Consider the following 19234-nt stretch of genomic DNA (forward strand, 5'->3'; position numbering starts at 1 on the left):
AGCCTTGGAGAATGAATTTACTGCTACTGTTATGGCAGTGTTATCTTCAAAGTGATCAGAACTATACCAGAAGATTGTACTGTCGAAGGTTGTCATTGATCAATACTGAAATTATCTGTAAAAAGATCAAAACTAATCATAAGGCTGCATAGTTCAGTAGTCAGGATCTGATCGTAAAGTCCTTCTCGTGCTGAAACTGGAGCGTTCGATCCCTAAAAATTCCACAAAGCAGAGCAAAAACCAGGGAGAGTTACTTGTAACGTGAAGCTTTTCAGATGAAAAATCTCTCAGCCAACTTTGTCTACAGATTTGAGTTGTTTGTATTTGTTATACTTGTTATATTTTCTGGAGCTCTAGAAAAGATATACAGTATGTTCGTGATTTTTAACTTTATCTCTTTATAAGGATTAAGTGTTTTAATGATTACAAAAATCCACAAAATAGCTGCAGTACTACGAACCTTGTTGATGACAGAAACGTGTGTGATTAAGCTAACAAATATCTGCTTGGATCTTTTACAGAGACGGATATTCATTCATTCATTCATTCATTCATTTTCTACCGCTTTATCCGAACTACCTCGGGTCACGGGGAGCCTGTGCCTATCTCAGGCGTCATCGGGCATCAAGGCAGGATACACCCTGGACGGAGTGCCAACCCATCGCAGGGCACACACACACACTCTCATTCACTCACGCACTCACACACTAGGGACAATTTTCCAGAGATGCCAATCAACCTACCATGCATGTCTTTGGACCGGGGGAGGAAACCGGAGTACCCGGAGGAAACCCTCGAGGCACGGGGAGAACATGCAAACTCCACACACACAAGGTGGAGGCGGGAATCGAACCCCGACTTTGGAGGTGTGAGGCGAACGTGCTAACCACTAAGCCACCGTGCCCCAGTGACGGATATGGAAATTAGAAATATATAGAGTCCCAATAGAAAGCCGGCGTCCTTACCAGTGCATAAACTTATACGATAGACTGGTTCATTACTTAGGAATCTAGGAAGCTGAGAAGAAAAATTTAATAAGGCTCATCAAATAATATTTCTGTTTTGGGATTGAAAATAATGAACCATTAAGAGATAGAGATAAGAGAGATAAAAAGATTTTAAGACAAGGAGAAATGAATGGCGGTGCATTGAAGTGCATCGAAGCCTCGCAGCTCCAGGAGCTCAGGTTACTGTCTGGCTTTGTCCAGGGGTCCCTATTTTTTCCTTCTGTCCAAATAAACACGGGGCAGAATGACTTTGCTGAATTACCCTTAGTTGGGAATAAGAGTGGATGATTGTGTGGATGATTGGCCAGTGTTGAATGGGATTGGCTCTGGATCCATAAAGATGATTGAACAAACAAATGGATGGATGGATGAGTAAATGGGTCAGAGGTAAAGATGACCATTAAAATGTCTAGTAATTTTACTTGCATCAATGAGATTAAAATGCAATCCGATGTTCAACAAAATTTAAACAATTGTTTAGACAATTAGACGTGTAGACATACAAACATGAAACAAAAAAATAGCAGAGGCTGGCCAACCTTAAACCTGAGACCAAGCCCGGGTTTATCAGATTTGCACTCAAGAATGTGATGATTAAGGAAACCTCATCCTTGCTCTTGTACAGAGCTCCATTGTCAGTCTCTCAGCAGGCCTGTTCGTATGCCTGCTAGCTCACACTGTGTAGAGTTTCAGCAAGACTAACAGTCAATCCTCTATGTTTTACCCCTCCATGCACAAGTCTTTCTCATACTCTCCAAGCCTTACCTCTCTGGTATGTTTATCTAGCTTCGGGATATTTTATTATTGCTCGGTTTCACTCTTTCAGACTCTCAGAATAGGCTAACAATCAGCTGAGATCTCAGAGCTGTATAAGTCTAGACAGATTCAGTGCCCTAAATCTAAACTCTTCTATTATACGGATATAGATGAGCTACAGTGATGTATAAATGGTGAATGAGACCAGATGACATTTTTCTTCAATCTTCAACAGTCAAGATGGGAAAGTTTTGTGCATGCTGAAATGTTTTTCTGCTCACTTTGGTTGTAAGGAGTAATTATGAGTTACTATATCCTTCCTGACAGCTCGAACCAATCTGATTGGACTGTCCCTCATTCAGAGTTTTCTTTTGTTTTTCTCACCATTCTGTGTATCATTCAGACTGTTTGGTGTGAAAATCCCATGTCCAGTGTTCCAGTTACTACTGTCCAGTGTTCCAGTTACTACTGTCCAGTGTTCTAGTTACTACTGTCCAGTGTTCTAGTTACTACTGTCTAGTGTTCCAGTTACTACTGTCCAGTGTTCTAGTTACTACTGTCTAGTGTTCCAGTTATTACTGTCCAGTGTTCCAGTTACTACTGTCCAGTGTTCTAGTTACTACTGTCTAGTGTTCCAGTTACTACTGTCCAGTGTTCCAGTTACTACTGTCCAGTGTTCTAGTTACTACTGTCTAGTGTTCCAGTTACTACTGTCCAGTGTTCCAGTTACTACTGTCTAGTGTTCCAGTTACTACTGTCCAGTGTTCCAGTTACTACTGTCTAGTGTTCCAGTTACTACTGTCCAGTGTTCCAGTTACTACTGTCTAGTGTTCCAGTTACTACTGTCCAGTGTTCAAGTTACTACTGTCCAGTGTTCCAGTTACTACTGTCCAGTGTTCAAGTTACTACTGTCCAGTGTTCCAGTTACTACTGTCTAGTGTTCCAGTTACTACTGTCCAGTGTTCCAGTTACTACTGTCCAGTGTTCCAGTTACTACTGTCCAGTGTTCAAGTTACTACTGTCCAGTGTTCCAGTTACTACTGTCTAGTGTTCCAGGTACTACTGTCTAGTGTTCCAGTTACTACTGTCCAGTGTTCCAGTTACTACTGTCCAGTGTTCCAGTTACTACTGTCCAGTGTTCCAGTTACTACTGTCTAGTGTTCCAGTTACTACTGTCCAGTGTTCCAGTTACTACTTTTGCCAAACTGCTTCCTTGAAAACACTGATTAAATTTATAGTTATCAGCTATGAATTAAGAGAAACAGTCAGTAGAAATTGTAATGTACACAACAGTAGCATACGGGTCTCAGGAAGTTAAGGACATATTTAATGACATTATGCCTGAAAAGGTTTTGGATTTTTTTATCTTATGTTAATTTAAAAAAATATTATAATATGACTTGCTGTTCCCCGTGACCCGAGGTAGTTCGGATAAGCGGTAGAAAATGAATGAATGAATGAATGAATGACTTGCTGTTTATATTTGTTTTGTTTTTATTGTATTTATATGATATTTGTGTTTTTGTAATTGAATCTTTGCCATGAAAATAGCTTTTGATTGCTGACATGGCATTAAATAAAATAATCAGAATCTGAAACTGTTTGTAGATTCCCAAGTGATAAACAGAGACGTCAGTCATGGACTGTTGCAGGGACACTAAACACTTTTTTTTTAAATATGTGTTAAATAGGAAGGATGTCACCAGTTAGGTTGTCAGTGTAACAAACAAGTTCAGCCTCAAAGTCAAACTTTGTTTTTGGTTTTTTTTGGTTTATGTGACTTTAGTACATACTTATTTAATGTGGTAAAAGTATTGCGGGAAAGGAATAAATAAAAGATTGAACGGTCTTTGGCACCTCAACTATCTAACGTTCACATTATGTTCCTCTCAAATTTGTGATTTGCTTCCACCTGCAAATTGCTTTGTGTATCATATTTAATAAACCAATACAATTTTAATGTTTAAATGAACATGTATAGTCACACCATTGTAGCAGTGTTGCATGCAGTAGGCTATAAGGTAAGTAGTGATTGTTCATTTGAAGTTTATTCAAGTTGAAGAATGTAACTAATAAACTTACACCTTTTAACACTATGCATTATATATTGAAAAAGTAGATTATCTTAATGGGGGCACGGTGGCTTAGTGGTTAGCACGTTCGCCTCACAGCTCCAGGGTTGGGAGTTTGATTCCCGCCTCCGCCTTGTGTGTGTGGAGTTTGCATGTTCTCCCCGTGCCTCGGGGGTTTCCTCCGGGTACTCCGGTTTCCTCCCCCGGTCCAAAGACATTCATGGTAGGTTGATTGGCATCTCTGGAAAATTGTCCGTAGTGTGTGAGTGAATGAGAGTGTGTGTGCCCTGCGATGGGTTTGCACTCCGTCCAGGGTGTATCCTGCCTTGATGCCCGATGACGCCTAAGATAGGCACGGGCTCCCCGTGACCCGAGGTAGTTCGGATAAGCGGTAGAAAATGAGTGAGAGTGAGTGAGATTATCTTAATATCAAAACCTTAAAATTTCTCTGCACTTAATGATAAATACATATCTGACCTTTGGAACGACCAAAAAAAAACTAGAAAATTGCATTCATGCCGATTTATGGTGATTTTATTTCTTTGCCTACGTTGACGCTAATGCATTAAGAGTAGGGGGTCCCCTGTACCAAGATGGCGGCTCAATTGACGCATTCGTTCCAATGTACTGCCGTATACAAGGCGACATCTAGTGTATATATCTATGCTGTCCAGTGTTCAAGTTACAACTGTCCAGTGTTCAAGTTACAACTGTCCAGTGTTCTGTTCTGATTCTGATTTAAGAAATAGAACGTGCTTTAAGAGTGATCTTCATTATCATCATCATCATCTTCACGTGCGCTGGAAAAGTTAAATAATGATTTCTAATTAGTTGAAATAATTAAATTGGTGATTAATGATTAGTTCACGTCTCGTGCGCATTGGCAGGTTGAGAGGACATCGCGTGACGCATGATCAAACATCCCACTGATTCTCTAAAGGGACACAGTATATGTGTGTGTGAGAGAGAGAGAGAGAGAGAGAGAGAGAGAGAGAGAGAGAGAGCTTGTGCTCTCATTGGTAAACGCTGTTTCTCCCTCGCGCGCGCACCTTCTCAGCAGTAGCCGAGTGCGCGTGCTTTACTCGTGCCTAAGCAGCGTGACATCACTGAAGTATAAAGGAGACAGAAAGAAGAAACAATGTTCGGGTTGCTGTTTAAAGCCATCTGTAGATCGAAGAATGGACTTATCCTCTTCTGCAGTCCGTTTCTTCTCCTGCCCCTGCCCCTGGTCATCGGAACCACGGTATGTATCGCTGCAGAAAGTTGTGTACAAGTGACTTACATCAGTCTGTTATTCTAGTTTACACATTAAACCTGCTAGTAACACTGTGGAGGACCAGTTACTACTGTCCAGTGTTCTATTACTACTGTCCAGTGTTCTATTACTACTGTCCAGTGTTCTATTACTACTGTCCAGTGTTCTATTACTACTGTCCAGTGTTCTATTACTACTGTCCAGTGTTCTAGTTACTACTGTCCAGTGTTCTATTACTACTGTCCAGTGTTCTATTACTACTGTCCAGTGTTCTATTACTACTGTCCAGTGTTCTATTACTACTGTCCAGTGTTCTATTACTACTGTCCAGTGTTCTACTTACTACTGTCCAGTGTTCTAGTTACTACTGTCCAGTGTTCCAGTTACTACTGTCCAGTGTTCTACTTACTACTGTCCAGTTTTCCAGTTACTACTGTCCAGTGTTCTATTACTACTGTCCAGTGTTCTATTACTACTGTCCAGTTTTCCAGTTACTACTGTCCAGTGTTCTATTACTACTGTCCAGTGTTCTACTTACTACTGTCCAGTTTTCAAGTTACTACTGTCCAGTGTTCTACTTACTACTGTCCAGTGTTCTAGTTACTACTGTCTAATGTTCTAGTTACTACTGTCTAGTGTTCCAGTTACTACTGTCCAGTGTTCCAGTTACTACTGTCTAATGTTCTAGTTACTACTGTCTAGTGTTCCAGTTACTACTGTCCAGTGTACTAGTAACTACTGTCTAGTGTTCTACTTACTACCGTCCAGTGTTCCAGTTACTACTGTCCAGTGTTCTACTTACTACTGTCCAGTGTTCTAGTTACTACTGTCTAATGTTCTAGTTACTACTGTCTAGTGTTCCAGTTACTACTGTCCAGTGTACTAGTAACTACTGTCTAGTGTTCTACTTACTACCGTCCAGTGTTCCAGTTACTACTGTCCAGTGTTCTAGTTACTACTGTCTAGTGTTCCAGTTACTACTGTCCAGTGTTCCAGTTACTACTGTCTAATGTTCCAGTTACTACTGTCCAGTGTTCCAGTTACTACTGTCTAGTGTTCCAGTTACTACTGTGTAGTGTTCCAGTTACTACTGTCTAGTGTTCCAGTTACTACTGTCCAGTGTTCCAGTTACTACTGTCCAGTGTTCCAGTTACTACTGTCTAGTGTTCCAGTTACTACTGTCCAGTGTTCCAGTTACTACTGTCTAGTGTTCCAGTTACTACTGTCCAGTGTTCCAGTTACTACTGTCCAGTGTTCTACTTACTACTGTCTACTGTTCCAGTTACTACTGTCCAGTGTTCCAGTTACTACTGTCTAATGTTCCAGTTACTACTGTCCAGTGTTCCAGTTACTACTGTCCAGTGTTCCAGTTACTACTGTCTAGTGTTCCAGTTACTACTGTCCAGTGTTCCAGTTACTACTGTCTAGTGTTCCAGTTACTACTGTCCAGTGTTCCAGTTACTACTGTCCAGTGTTCTACTTACTACTGTCTACTGTTCCAGTTACTACTGTCCAGTGTTCCAGTTACTACTGTCTACTGTTGCAGTTACTACTGTCTGGTGTTCCAGTTACTACTGTCCAGTGTTCTACTTACTACTGTCTACTGTTCCAGTTACTACTGTCCAGTGTTCCAGTTACTACTGTTTACTGTTCCAGTTACTACTGTCTGGTGTTTTAGTTACTACTGTCCAGTGTTCCAGTTACTACTGTCCAGCGTTCTACTTACTACTGTCTACTGTTCCAGTTACTACTGTCTGGTGTTCCAGTTACTACTGTCCAGTGTTCCAGTTACTACTGTCCAGCGTTCTACTTACTACTGTCTACTGTTCCAGTTACTACTGTCCAGTGTTCCAGTTACTACTGTCTGGTGTTCCAGTTACTACTGTCCAGTGTTCCAGTTACTACTGTCCAGTGTTCCAGTTACTACTGTCTAGTGTTCCAGTTACTACTGTCTAGTGTTCCAGTTACTACTGTCCAGTGTTCCAGTTACTACTGTGTAGTGTTCTACTTACTGTCCAGTGTTCCAGTTACTACTGTCTAGTGTTCCAGTTACTACTGTCCAGTGTTCCAGTTACTACTGTGTAGTGTTCTACTTACTACTGTCTAGTGTTCCAGTTACTACTGTCCAGTGTTCCAGTTACTACTGTCCAGTGTTCCAGTTACTACTGTCCAGTGTTCCAGTTACTACTGTCCAGTGTTCCAGTTACTACTGTCCAGTGTTCCAGTTACTACTGTCTACTGTTCTGATTCTGATTTAAGAAATAGAACGTGCTTTAAGAGTGAATCATCATCTTCATAATCTTCATCATCATCATCATCTTCACGTGCACTGGAAAAGTTAAATAATGATTTCTAATTAGTTGAAATAGTTAAATTGGTGATTAATGATTAGTCTCGTGCGCCTTGGCAGGTTGAGAGGACATCGTGTGACGCATGATCAAACATCCCACTGCTTCTCTAAAGGGACGCACACATATACACACATATACACACATATACACATACATATACACACACATATATAAACACACACATATACATACACATATACACACATATATACACACACATACACACACATATACACACACACATACACACGCACACACCCACACACACATACGCATATACACACACATACACACATATACACATACACACACACACACACACACGTATACACATATACACACACACATATACACATACATATAAACACACACATACACACACATATACACATACACACACATACACACACACACATATACACACACACACCCACACACATACGCATATACACACACATACACACATATACACATACACACACACACACGTATACACATATACACACACACACACACATACACGCACATACACACACACATATACACAATGTGCCATCACATTATTAGAACCCTGAATATATCACCATTGTGCAGCCTGTAGTCTGAATAACCGAGAACCATACATCTGGTTACTGATTAGTATATTTACTAGCTTTAGACAGTGACACAGCTGTCCTGTTTCATGTGGGTTCTTGTGGGTTCTTTGATTTCAGTGCCTTACACCCAGTGCTCCTGGTGTGGAACCACCATGACCCTGACCAGACTAGGATGAAGTTATTGCTAAAGACATGATAATAAAAATGATAATATTATTAATATTATTTTTTTTTGTCTGACAGGAAAACTGAAAGGATGTTAAAAAAAAAGATAAAATACTGAATGCTTGTATTCTGATTTTAAAAATATAATGCAATGTAAGTTAAACTGTATGTGTGTGTGTGTGTGTGTGTGTGTTTTTCTAGTTACTACCACTAACAGGGCTGTTATTCTGTATAGGACTATCAGCATCTGTCAGTAAGAGAGAAAGTTATTGTCTTTATCTTTTTTTATCTTTACAATGTTTGGACTCTGCAGGAAGCTCGTTGTGCCTACGTTATCGGGCTGACGGCAGTGTACTGGTGTACCGAGGTGCTGCCTTTGGCTATTACGGCTCTCTTACCGGTTGTGCTCTTTCCTCTGTTTGGTATCATGACCTCTAAGGATGTACGGTTTGTCACATTTATACACATACATTAATTTTCCTTTTTTTTTTTAAATAAAGCCTACTTAACTATACAAATGTGTGTGTGTGTGTTAGGTTTGCATGCAGTACCTGAAGGACACAAACATGCTGTTTTTGGGTGGTCTGATGGTAGCCGTCGCTGTGGAGGACTGGAATTTGCACAAACGCATTGCATTGCGATTTTTGCTCAGCGTCGGGGTGCGACCTGCCCTGTGAGTCCCATCATGTGTGTTTTGGCACGCATCATGTTGTTTTGATGTGTACACATATGGCATAATGATTAGCTTCAAAAAGTGATTGTTTATTGCAGAGATAACTGCAATTAAGTACAAGGCAACACCTTTAGGTGTGTTGTGCTGTTTGTACTGCCATTCACAGTGCTGATTATTCATTGTTGATGTCTGGTGACACGTTAACTAACTCTGTGCAGGCTGATGTTAGGTTTCATGAGCGTGACAGCGTTCCTCTCCATGTGGATCAGTAACACTGCCACTACGGCCATGATGGTGCCCATAGTGCAGGCGGTGCTGAAGCAACTCAACACAGCGGGAGACGAAGAAGAAGCTGGAGCTCCTTCAGAACATGAGGAGAACCTGCCTAATGTACAGGCTAATGGTCAGGGTGAGTGTCAAAATCCTACACCTTTATTCATGAAATTATTAAAAGTATTTTATTCAGCTTTAACTGCATGAGCTTTGAGTGATGTGTGCATTTTGTTTGTGCGCAGTGCTTGAGAATGGCCTCCGCTTTTCCATACAAAACACAACAGAACAGTGTAATGAATCCAAAGAGATGATGAAAATGTGTAAGGGCATGATGCTGAGTGTGTGTTATGCTGCTAGCATTGGTGGAACTGCTACACTAACAGGCACCGGGCCCAATCTGGTCCTCACAGGACAAATGAACCAGTAGGTTCCAAAACAGTTGAGTTGAATAATGTTCTCTAAGCAACTTTATATCTAAAGGTCTCTCTCCTCAGACTCTTCCCAGACAACCCAGATGTTGTAAACTTTGCCTCCTGGTTTGGGTTCGCCTTCCCTAACATGATTATTATGCTGTTGGCAGCCTGGCTGTGGTTACAGATTGTGTTCCTGGGCTGCAAGTAAGTGATACAACATTACTGACTGTCATAAATGTATTTACTAGTGTGTGTTTTTTGGGTACGTGGTGACAAAGCGGTCAAGGAGCTGGGTTACTGATCAGAAGGATGGGGTTCAAGCCTCCAAACTGCCAAGCTATTGATGTTAGGTTCCTAAGCAAGGCCCTTAGCCCCACCTACTCCAGGGGGACCACACTGACCCAAGCTTGATAATAAGCTGGGATATGTGAAAACCCAGTGCAGTGGAGACTCCTGTGTTTAAGGCTGTGGGTTGATGATCAGAGGATCAGGGTTTAAGCCCCAGCACTGACAAGCTACCATTTTTTGGGCCCTTCAGCAACCCTTTCTTCTCCAAGGGCACTGTATCATGGCTGACCCTGCGCTCTGACCACAACCTTCAAAGTTGGGATATGTGAAGAAAGATTTTCACTGTGCTCTAACATGTATGTGACAAAATAAAGGCTTCTACGTGTTTGTATGATATTATGACACCATACTGATATCTCTCGATCTAGTTTCAGAAAAACGTGGGGCTGCGGCACGGTGAGGACGGAGAAAGAGATCGCTGCGTATAACGTGATCTACGAGGAGCATCGTAGACTTGGGCCCATGTCCTTTGGAGAAATAAGCGTTTTAACACTCTTGGGCCTGCTAGTGGCTCTATGGTTCAGTCGCGACCCAGGTTATGTGGACGGCTGGGCAACACACCTTTTCAACGCTGATAAAGAGTAAGGATCAGTTTTGACCAACATACATGACTAATTCTGATCTTTTTGCTTAGAAATCTCTAGACCATTTCTGAGTATACATGTGTAATAATTCTACAAAGACACAAATAAAAGACCAGTACACACATGGCACCTTTTCAATCAGTATAAACATACAGGACTCTGGTCAGGACTCTGTTGGATTCAGTGTAAGATGTGTGTTTTTCCTTCTGTTGAAAACCTTCAGATTTTAGCGGCTTATGAACAAACCCTTGGTGCTTTCTCAGAGAGCAGAAATTGGTTTGATATTAACATTTACTTTGAAGATGGAAAAAAATTAACCGTTTTTTTATTTTTGGAACGTTTCTATGAATCTATCTCCCTTAGTAGACTAGAAAAATTTCTTGAGTGTCTACTTTCATATGAGCTTAATATTAACCACCACTGTGGAATGAGACATGACAAAGACACTCAATGATCAACATGGACACAAACAAAAACAGGAGCAAACTCCATTTTTGGACACCTGGGGAAAAGTGTGAAGTTAATGACTTTCAGTAACAGTAGCAGAAAGTCTGGTTGTCAATGTTAATACCGTGACTGTTAACGAACTTCACGTTAAAAATAAGATTTAAACAGCACAGAAAGTTCAGCAGGTAATGAGGCAGCTAGGAAAAGGCTTGAAAGTCCATTCTTATCTTTTATCGATGACTAGAACGTACGTTTTGCGGTAAAGGTTTCCTCGGATGTTTAGACCACTGTTAGCAAACAGTGACGCAAATGACAGCGAATCTAATGTCATCAGATGCACTTTGACTCGCAGGAAGCTCAAAAATTACACACACTATTAAGTAAATTTGATTATTCACTACATTAATTAAATAGCAACCAAGTAGAAAACAGAACAGAGTGTTTTGATCAGGAAAAAAAAAATCAAGAAAATAAAAACTGTTGTTCTTTTAGAGTTTTCTAAAACAAGCGATAATGAAAAAAAAAAGGAACTGATCTTTAGCCTAGTGCACCCAATGTGTGTGTATCCTCGTATCAGATAATGTGGCAAAGCACGTAGGTCAAATGGCTGAAGATTTGTGAATGGGGTTTCCAAAAGGATACAATCTGCAAATAGAGGTTGTGTACATAGCGGTGTAATGATCAATTATTCAACTGGCGAGTTGATAGCGAGTCCAGGATATTAATCGTGCGCTCACAATACACAAAGATGTTATACCACAGAATACCACAGAATTCATTTGGTTTTTATATATATTAGAATTTTAGTATCTGAAATCGACTGGAACTTTTTAGGGAAATGAGTTCAGTCGAGTTCAATTTAAATTTGTATAACGCTGTTAACAACGAACACATCCTCATCACACCACATCGCTGCGACGTTATTATACTAGACACAGTGTGTATGATGTACATAATAATCTGCAGGATCGTCAACGTACAAAACGCCATTATTATCATCTCTCACGGTCTAATCTACCTCTGGACAGGTACGTGACAGACGCCACAGTGGCGATGTTTGTCGCCGCTCTTCTCTTCGTGCTTCCCGCTAAGCCGCCCTGCCTGTTCCTTTGGAGGACACAGAGCTTCGGCACAGGTGAGGACGTTCCTACCCTGGGGTTCCATACTTAGCTATTAAAACCCTTAAAGAGCAACAAACACCGTGTCTATAGGGACACGGTGGCATGGTGGACATCACTGTTGCTTTACACCTGTGGTGTTGAGTGTTCCCGGGTTCCTCTGAGTTCTCCGGTCTCCTCCGCCAGTCTAAGGACATGCCTTGTAGGCTGATTCGTACTGTATCTCTAAATTGTCCGTAGTGTGTGAGCATGTGGGTAATTGTGCCCTGAGACTGGGTGTCCCATGCCTTGTCCACTGAGTCTCCTAGGTTGGGCACGAGGTTCCCCGCAACCAGGTACCACAAGTGGTGTAAGAATGGATGGATAGTTAAACGTTGTAAAAAGATACAGTATAAGAATCTACACTACCTTTTGTCAGGTTTTGTCAGTCCTGAGTTACTGTAATTCTTTACTCCGTGTTTCAGGGTGGATTGGAAACATCTGGAATCCGGCACCTGATTGTTTAATTAAACAGTGAATATTTTCCACATTGTGTTGCAGATCCTCAGTCCAACATTGAACCTCGGGCCACTTTGCTGTCCTGGCCGGTGGTGCACAAGAAGATGCCGTGGAGTATAATCTTGCTACTCGGAGGAGGTTTTGCTCTAGCTAAGGGCAGTGAGGTAAAATGCACAGAAGCAACAACCTCCAGAGCTGATATCAGCAGGAACTATATAAGGCCAGATGAAATGAGGGCATGCCTACAATATATAATCTGTATGATTTTCTTGAGAGTCTGTCATGTGACTCATCACAACAATGTTATTGCTACGTTTATGGGACTTTGTGTGACTAGCACAAAAACCTAAGTATTCATTTGATGTCCAGTAGGAACTTAGGATAAAAGTTGGACCTTCTGTACCGTGTTACTTAAATGGAGGCTGTATGTCAAACGAAAACAATATCTTTATGAACAAACTGCCGAAAAGCACTCGTATTATTTCTGCTGCAAAAACCACACAAATCCGTCTAGAACACATTGACTAAGCTCACTAGCAAACATTTATTTTGAATAGTGTAGTTTTCTAGTACATATATATATATAGGGGGATCGATTCCCGCCTCCGCCTTGTGTGTGTGGAGTTTGCATGTTCTCCCCGTGCCTCGGGGGTTTCCTCCGGGTACTCCGGTTTCCTCCCCCGGTCCAAAGTCATGCATGGTAAATTGTCCCTACTGTGTGATTGCGTGAGTGAATGAGAGTGTGTGTGCCCTGCGATGGGTTGGCCCGATGATGCCCGATGACGCCTGAGATAGGCACAGGCTCCCCGTGACCCGAGGAAGTTCGGATAAGTGGTAGAAGATGAATGAATGAATGAATGAATATATATATATATATAAAACAAACATATCAGTAGATCAGTACAAACAATACCGAAATTTCTCCACATACAGGAATCAGGTTTATCCAGATGGCTCGGGGAACAGATGACTCCACTCCAGACCATTCCTCAGTATGCTATTGTTATTATCGTGTGCCTGATGATCGCCACCTTTACAGAATGCATCAGCAACGTAGCCACGGCAACCCTGTTTCTCCCGATCATCGCCTCTATGGTATGCGTATTTCCTTTCAATTCATTTCACACATGCAATCAGTTACCACTGGGCTTTAAATCATAAGAATCGTTTATCTCTCTACCTGGCAAATATTTCATCACAATGCTCAAATATTTTAATTCGAAATCAATAATAGTAACCAGAATTTAGAATATTTTTGATCGTAGGTGTTAATGTCACGTTAAATACGTTTTTTTTTCTTCAGTTTATTTTTTTTCGTTTAAAATGACGGGCTAAATAAATCCGAACTCTAAAGACAAATCTCAAAAATACTTATTTGTAAATAAATTCTGGGAATTTAGTGGAAGCTTAAAGTAGACGTTGTAAAATTTAAATGCAGGTTTCCTACAGTGATGTTAAATGCGTTGAGTAACTATTTAAGTAACGTTCAGCTAGTTCAGCTATGCTAGCATTAGCTTCCTGCCAATCATTAATTAGCTAACAGCCAAAGATTTAGCTGCTTAATTAATACTCAGTTATCTTATTAAAAAAAAAAATAACAGTTCATATATTCTGTTTTGACTCATCTGGAGCAGACGACTGCGATTTTTTTGTTGTTGTTAGAATTTTAAGCTCTCGAATCATAATTTCTTATGATAGGTTTTTATGTATTAACATGTGTTAGGTATTGTTTTTATGGCAATTCTTACTCCTAGCAAGTTAAAAATAAACATTGAATTTGAATTAGAATTTTAAATTGAATTGAATTGAGAAAAAAACCCAGAACTTTGAAGTTTTTCTTATGTAGTGTAATTTAAATTGATATACTATATAAAAATCAGAGTGAAAAACTTTCATTCAGAGTTTAATGGCTTGTGAATCAACCTCCTGACTACTCCACAGCCTCACAGTGTCTTTTAAGCCTCTACCCCCCTCTCATGGTTCTTCACCTTTCCTCCCTGCCATTGTAAAGCTTCTGGCACACACTGAAATGTCTTAATGAATGTAGACCAGTGTGAGGAGAGCTTCTGAATAGACAGATTTGAGTGGGGCCACAGCTCATGTAGCTCACAAGGGCAGAGCTTTAAAGATGCCATTGTCAAGGAGAGAGAGAAGAAAAGATGGTTCGTTGATGCTAATGGAAGGTTTCGCAAATCTGCGGCCCTGTTTTCTCGCTCTTGTGTAACGTGACGTTTCAGAAGCACAGCCAGATCTTTCTTTCCTTGCACTCTTTGTACCTTTTCCTTTCTGTGTGCAAGTTTGTATTTCATTCTGACAGCCTGCTTCGATGGCCAAACCAACAGGATTTTAGTAACCGGTCATGAAAACATTTAGCATTTTAGTTTATTTAGTTAAAATAGTCCATAATCATAGGTGTGAATGTGTGTCATGGGGTGAAAAAAAGATGCTGTTGTACAAACCAAAACTTGTCTGTTCATTAAGTCGCTTTAAAAATTTGTTCATTTATTAAATTAAATTTAATAATGAAGTTATGTTTTATAAAGTTAACATTAAATTTATTATGGGTGGGCACGGTGGCTTAGTGTTTAGCACGTTTGCCTCACACCTCCAGGGTCGGGGTTCGATTCCCGCCTCCACCTTGTGTGTGTGGAGTTTGCATGTTCTCCCCGTGCCTCGGGGGTTTCCTCCGGGTACTCCGGTTTCCTCCCCCGGTCCAAAGACATGCATGGTAGGTTGATTGGCATCTCTGGAAAATTGTCCGTAGAGTGTGATTGCGTGAGTGAATGAGAGTGTGTGTGTGTGCCCTGTGATGGGTTGGCACTCCATCCAGGTTGTATCCTGCCTTGATGCCCGATGACGCCTGAGATAGGCACAGGCTCCCCGTGACCCGAGGTAGTTCGGGTAAGCGGTAGAAGATGAATGAATGAATGAATTTATTATGATATGATTTGATATGACTTAATCAGATCATATCATATATTTTATGCTTAACCAAAGCAAACTATAAAACAAACTACATTGGGTACATCAATATGTTTCAGACACAATACCTTGAGCTAACTGATTCTTTTAATTTTCTGCCAGTCCCAGTTTATAGGTATGAACCCGCTATATGTGATGATTCCCTGCACCCTCAGCGCATCCTTCGCCTTCATGCTCCCAGTGGCGACTCCTCCGAATGCCATCGTTTTCTCTTATGGGTATCTGAAGGTGTCTGACATGGTGAGGATCATTAACTGAACTAATCACCCCCCCCTTTAAAAAAAAATCACTTGTTCTTTCAGTAATGTATTTTTATGGTATTTACATATGAACTCTTTTTGCCAGAGGTGAAAAATATTTTGTGTCCATGTTCAGGATTGAATGTCTTTTTGATTTGAACGTCATGTCTCACTCCTCAGTGGTGTTAATATGAAGCTCATATGAAAGTAGATACTCAGGACTTTAAGAATTGACTAGGGACGATATATTCATAGAAAAGTTTCGTTTCTCCACGCAGTTGGTTCTATCTTCAAGGAAGATGTTGAAATCAAAGTGCTTGTTCATAAGCATCTTAAGTTGCCTGGACGATTCCCGGTTTAAACACCAGGGGGCGTTTTGTTATTTCTTTCCATGTGTTTTTGTTTATCTTGTGTCTCACGTCTGTTGATCCTGACTCCGTTCCTGCCTCCGCACGCTGTTCCTCCATTAATTATTTCCATAAAAAATATTTATAAATTATTATATTTATACATGTTCTCTCGTGTACATATTTGCTGAGTCCTAGTCATCGTCAACTCACTTTGTCCCTTAGTTCTGTTTCCTTTAAATTGTTCCATGTTTTTCCCTTATGTCTGTACCCAGTGGATTTATATAAAATCCCCTGTTTTGTCGCTATCCCTTATATCCCTCTGACAAATTCTGTATAAGGTTATCAACAGAGGGACAAACACACATCTGACACCGAAAGCCAACAGTCCAACGACTCCTGACTCATTTTAGATCAGACTCACAGCCAGAAGAACATTCATTTCTTTACACTGATTGAAAATTTTCAAATGTAAGTGTACGGGTAAAATGTTAAAAAGGTTAACTAACAAGATATTTCTTCTTCAGGCCAAAACAGGGATTGTCATGAACATCATCGGGATCCTGTCCGTCACTCTGTCCATCAACAGCTGGGGAAGAGCCTTGTTCAGTTTAGACTCATTTCCCAGTTGGGCGAACAGCACAGCGGTCTGATGGTTGAAGTCCGTCGAGGCACTTATGCTACTCGACAGTTTGTCAAAAACGACTGTAATATACAAATGTACAGTATGTAGATTTTGTTTTACTTTATAAATCTTATTCAGGTCAGACCTAGATGTCTGGAATCAGATTTGTGTAAGATTTCTTTATTTTGTTATGAAGTCAAACACTTTATTTGAAGTTATTTTGTTTATCTGGATACATGTAAAGGGTGTAATATTAATGCTCGTATTGTTAGAAACATGGCACAGAATCACATTTTAGCAAGTGAACATAATTAAAGTTATTGAGTTTTTCCTGTTTGGATATTAGAGTTAACAGAGTATTAATGAGTGTTAAACTTATTGCTGTACATTTTTAATAAATTATCATTAACAATGTTATTAATGAATTCATTCATTCATTCATTCATCTTCTACCGCTTATCCGAACTACCTCGGGTCACGGGGAGCCTGTGCCTATCTCAGGTGTCATCGGGGCATCAAGGCAGGATACACCCTGGACGGAGTGCCAACCCATCGCAGGGCACACACACACTCTCATTCACTCACGCAATCACACACTACGGACAATTTTCCAGAGATGCCAATCAACCTACCATGCATGTCTTTGGACCGGGGGAGGAAACCGGAGTACCCGGAGGAAACCCCCGAGGCACGGGGAGAACATGCAAACACCACACACAAGGCGGAGGCGGGAATCGAACCCCCAACCCTGGAGGTGTGAGGCGAACGTGCTAACCACTAAGCCACTGTGCCCGCCATGTTATTAATTATTATTCAATAATAATTGTTAAGCATTATTATGTAATAATAAGGCTTATTATTATTATTATTATTATTATTATTATTATTATTATTATTATACCACAAATAATAATAACCTGCCAAAAGAAAGTGTATAAAAATTGAAGATTAATATTATTTGTAGTTTCTAGTATAATAATAATAATAATAATAATAATAATAATAATACCTATTTTTGTTGTTTTTATTATTATAATTATTGATAGTACATACAACTAGTAATTATAACAATATTAATTAATTAATTATAATTAGATGAAGATATTTTCACTAAGACATTATTTTTTGTACTGAAGCAGTGTTTGATCATCTAGTAAAAGTGTATTAACATTTAAAATGATTTTTAGATTTCGTAGTGTGTAAAAGTGTGTTTGTGTACCACTGTATTGTTCATGCAAATACTTACAGTGACTCATAGAGCCAGCGTGTTTTACATGTTGTAGCCTAAACACTTTCTAAAACACATTGTTCTTATTTTCTTTTAATAAAAAAATTATAAATAATCATCATATCTGTTATAGACTTTGTAGGTGGCCACTTCATAAAAATAAGCAAACAGAGGCACCTTATTAGTTGGAGGCGACAGTTTCGCTGCTTATTCACGAGCACGTGCTGTAGCGATCGGTCCGAATGACACGGGTGATCCGTGCTCTATGGGCGGCCGAACAGAAAGGTGCCGAGGCGTAAGCACGAGGGATGTAGGAGGGACCTGGGGCATAAGCGCATTATGGCATTAAGGGTCATCGGTTATGCTTCCGGAGCGCGATTTGGGATTAGCCTGAATCTAGCGTAGGGGTCTGTGCTGCCCACAAGGAGGACAATGAGGAGAAGGCCAATAAGGACCCATGATTTCATGTCACCCTCAGAGGTCTGGTCAACCCGAGGTGAAAGGCGATCGTTAGCTTAGGCTCTGGTTGCGTGCCTCGACCACCAAGCCGATGCTTGCCTCAGATAATCCTTAATAGAGCTCCGCTGGCCTTGTGTGACCCTAAAATAGGCACCCGCCGGGCCAATCTTACCCCGTTCAGAGCGTTAAAGCTCAGGCACGAATGCAGACATTCAAGTGAAGGAATAGGCGTCGTAGGTTACTAGGCCTAAAATTAATTTAATTATAAAAACCTAATTAATTTTCTAAATAGGTAAATAATCACTGATTATATATATACGTATATATATATATATATATATATATATATATATATATATATATATATATATATATATATATATGTATAAAATTAAAAATAATCGGGAGATCGTAACTATGCTCCATCTTGCTAAAAAAATGTTTAGACCGGAAACTTTGGCCAGAACTTTACCTTAGCAGCGATCCAATATCTCGTTAAATTCAACATTATACGGGTTTTAACCCAATTCCAACCATTTATATGGTGTTTCAGACGTTTTAAACCTATATTTTAAATAACTGCGCCCCATGGAATCATGGGAAGTCAATTTTGGAGTATATTTTAACTAATAACTCCAGAACGACAAAAGAAAGAGAAAAAGCGATTTTTGCGACGTGTTAGTCATAATATAATAAATAAATTACAATATAAAATGAAAATTCACCGTCAGGGAGACGATTAAGAACCTGGGCTGGCCTCCCATTGAGGAGGTTTGATATGGTGGGGGATTATGCTGT

The 19234-nt window shown here is 40.2% G+C and overlaps 1 protein-coding gene across 1 annotated transcript; it reads left to right on the forward strand.

Moving 5' to 3' along the window:
* The first annotated feature begins 4850 nt into the window (after window positions 1-4850).
* On the forward strand, window positions 4851-17285 carry slc13a5a (solute carrier family 13 member 5a). The gene is made up of 12 exons (XM_060891196.1): window positions 4851-5078; window positions 8516-8644; window positions 8739-8875; window positions 9094-9284; window positions 9391-9571; window positions 9643-9765; window positions 10278-10490; window positions 11969-12075; window positions 12599-12720; window positions 13490-13651; window positions 15641-15778; window positions 16652-17285. The coding sequence occupies exons 1-12, from the start codon at window positions 4974-4976 to the stop codon at window positions 16775-16777; spliced, it is 1734 nt and encodes a 577-aa protein (XP_060747179.1). The 5' UTR covers window positions 4851-4973; the 3' UTR covers window positions 16778-17285.
* The last annotated feature ends 1949 nt before the right edge of the window (window positions 17286-19234 follow it).

Source organism: Tachysurus vachellii, chromosome 17 (genome assembly GCF_030014155.1).
Source record: "Tachysurus vachellii isolate PV-2020 chromosome 17, HZAU_Pvac_v1, whole genome shotgun sequence".
NCBI lineage: Eukaryota > Metazoa > Chordata > Actinopteri > Siluriformes > Bagridae > Tachysurus > Tachysurus vachellii.

Bases quoted from the DNA above. Each gene is read 5' to 3' on its own strand.
- slc13a5a (XM_060891196.1), top strand. From the start codon at position 4,974: ATGTTCGGGTTGCTGTTTAAAGCCATCTGTAGATCGAAGAATGGACTT. The intron at 8,645-8,738 runs GTACGGTTTGTC...TGTGTGTGTTAG, and splicing joins GTATCATGACCTCTAAGGAT to GTTTGCATGCAGTACCTGAA. The intron at 8,876-9,093 runs GTGAGTCCCATC...AACTCTGTGCAG, and splicing joins GTCGGGGTGCGACCTGCCCT to GCTGATGTTAGGTTTCATGA.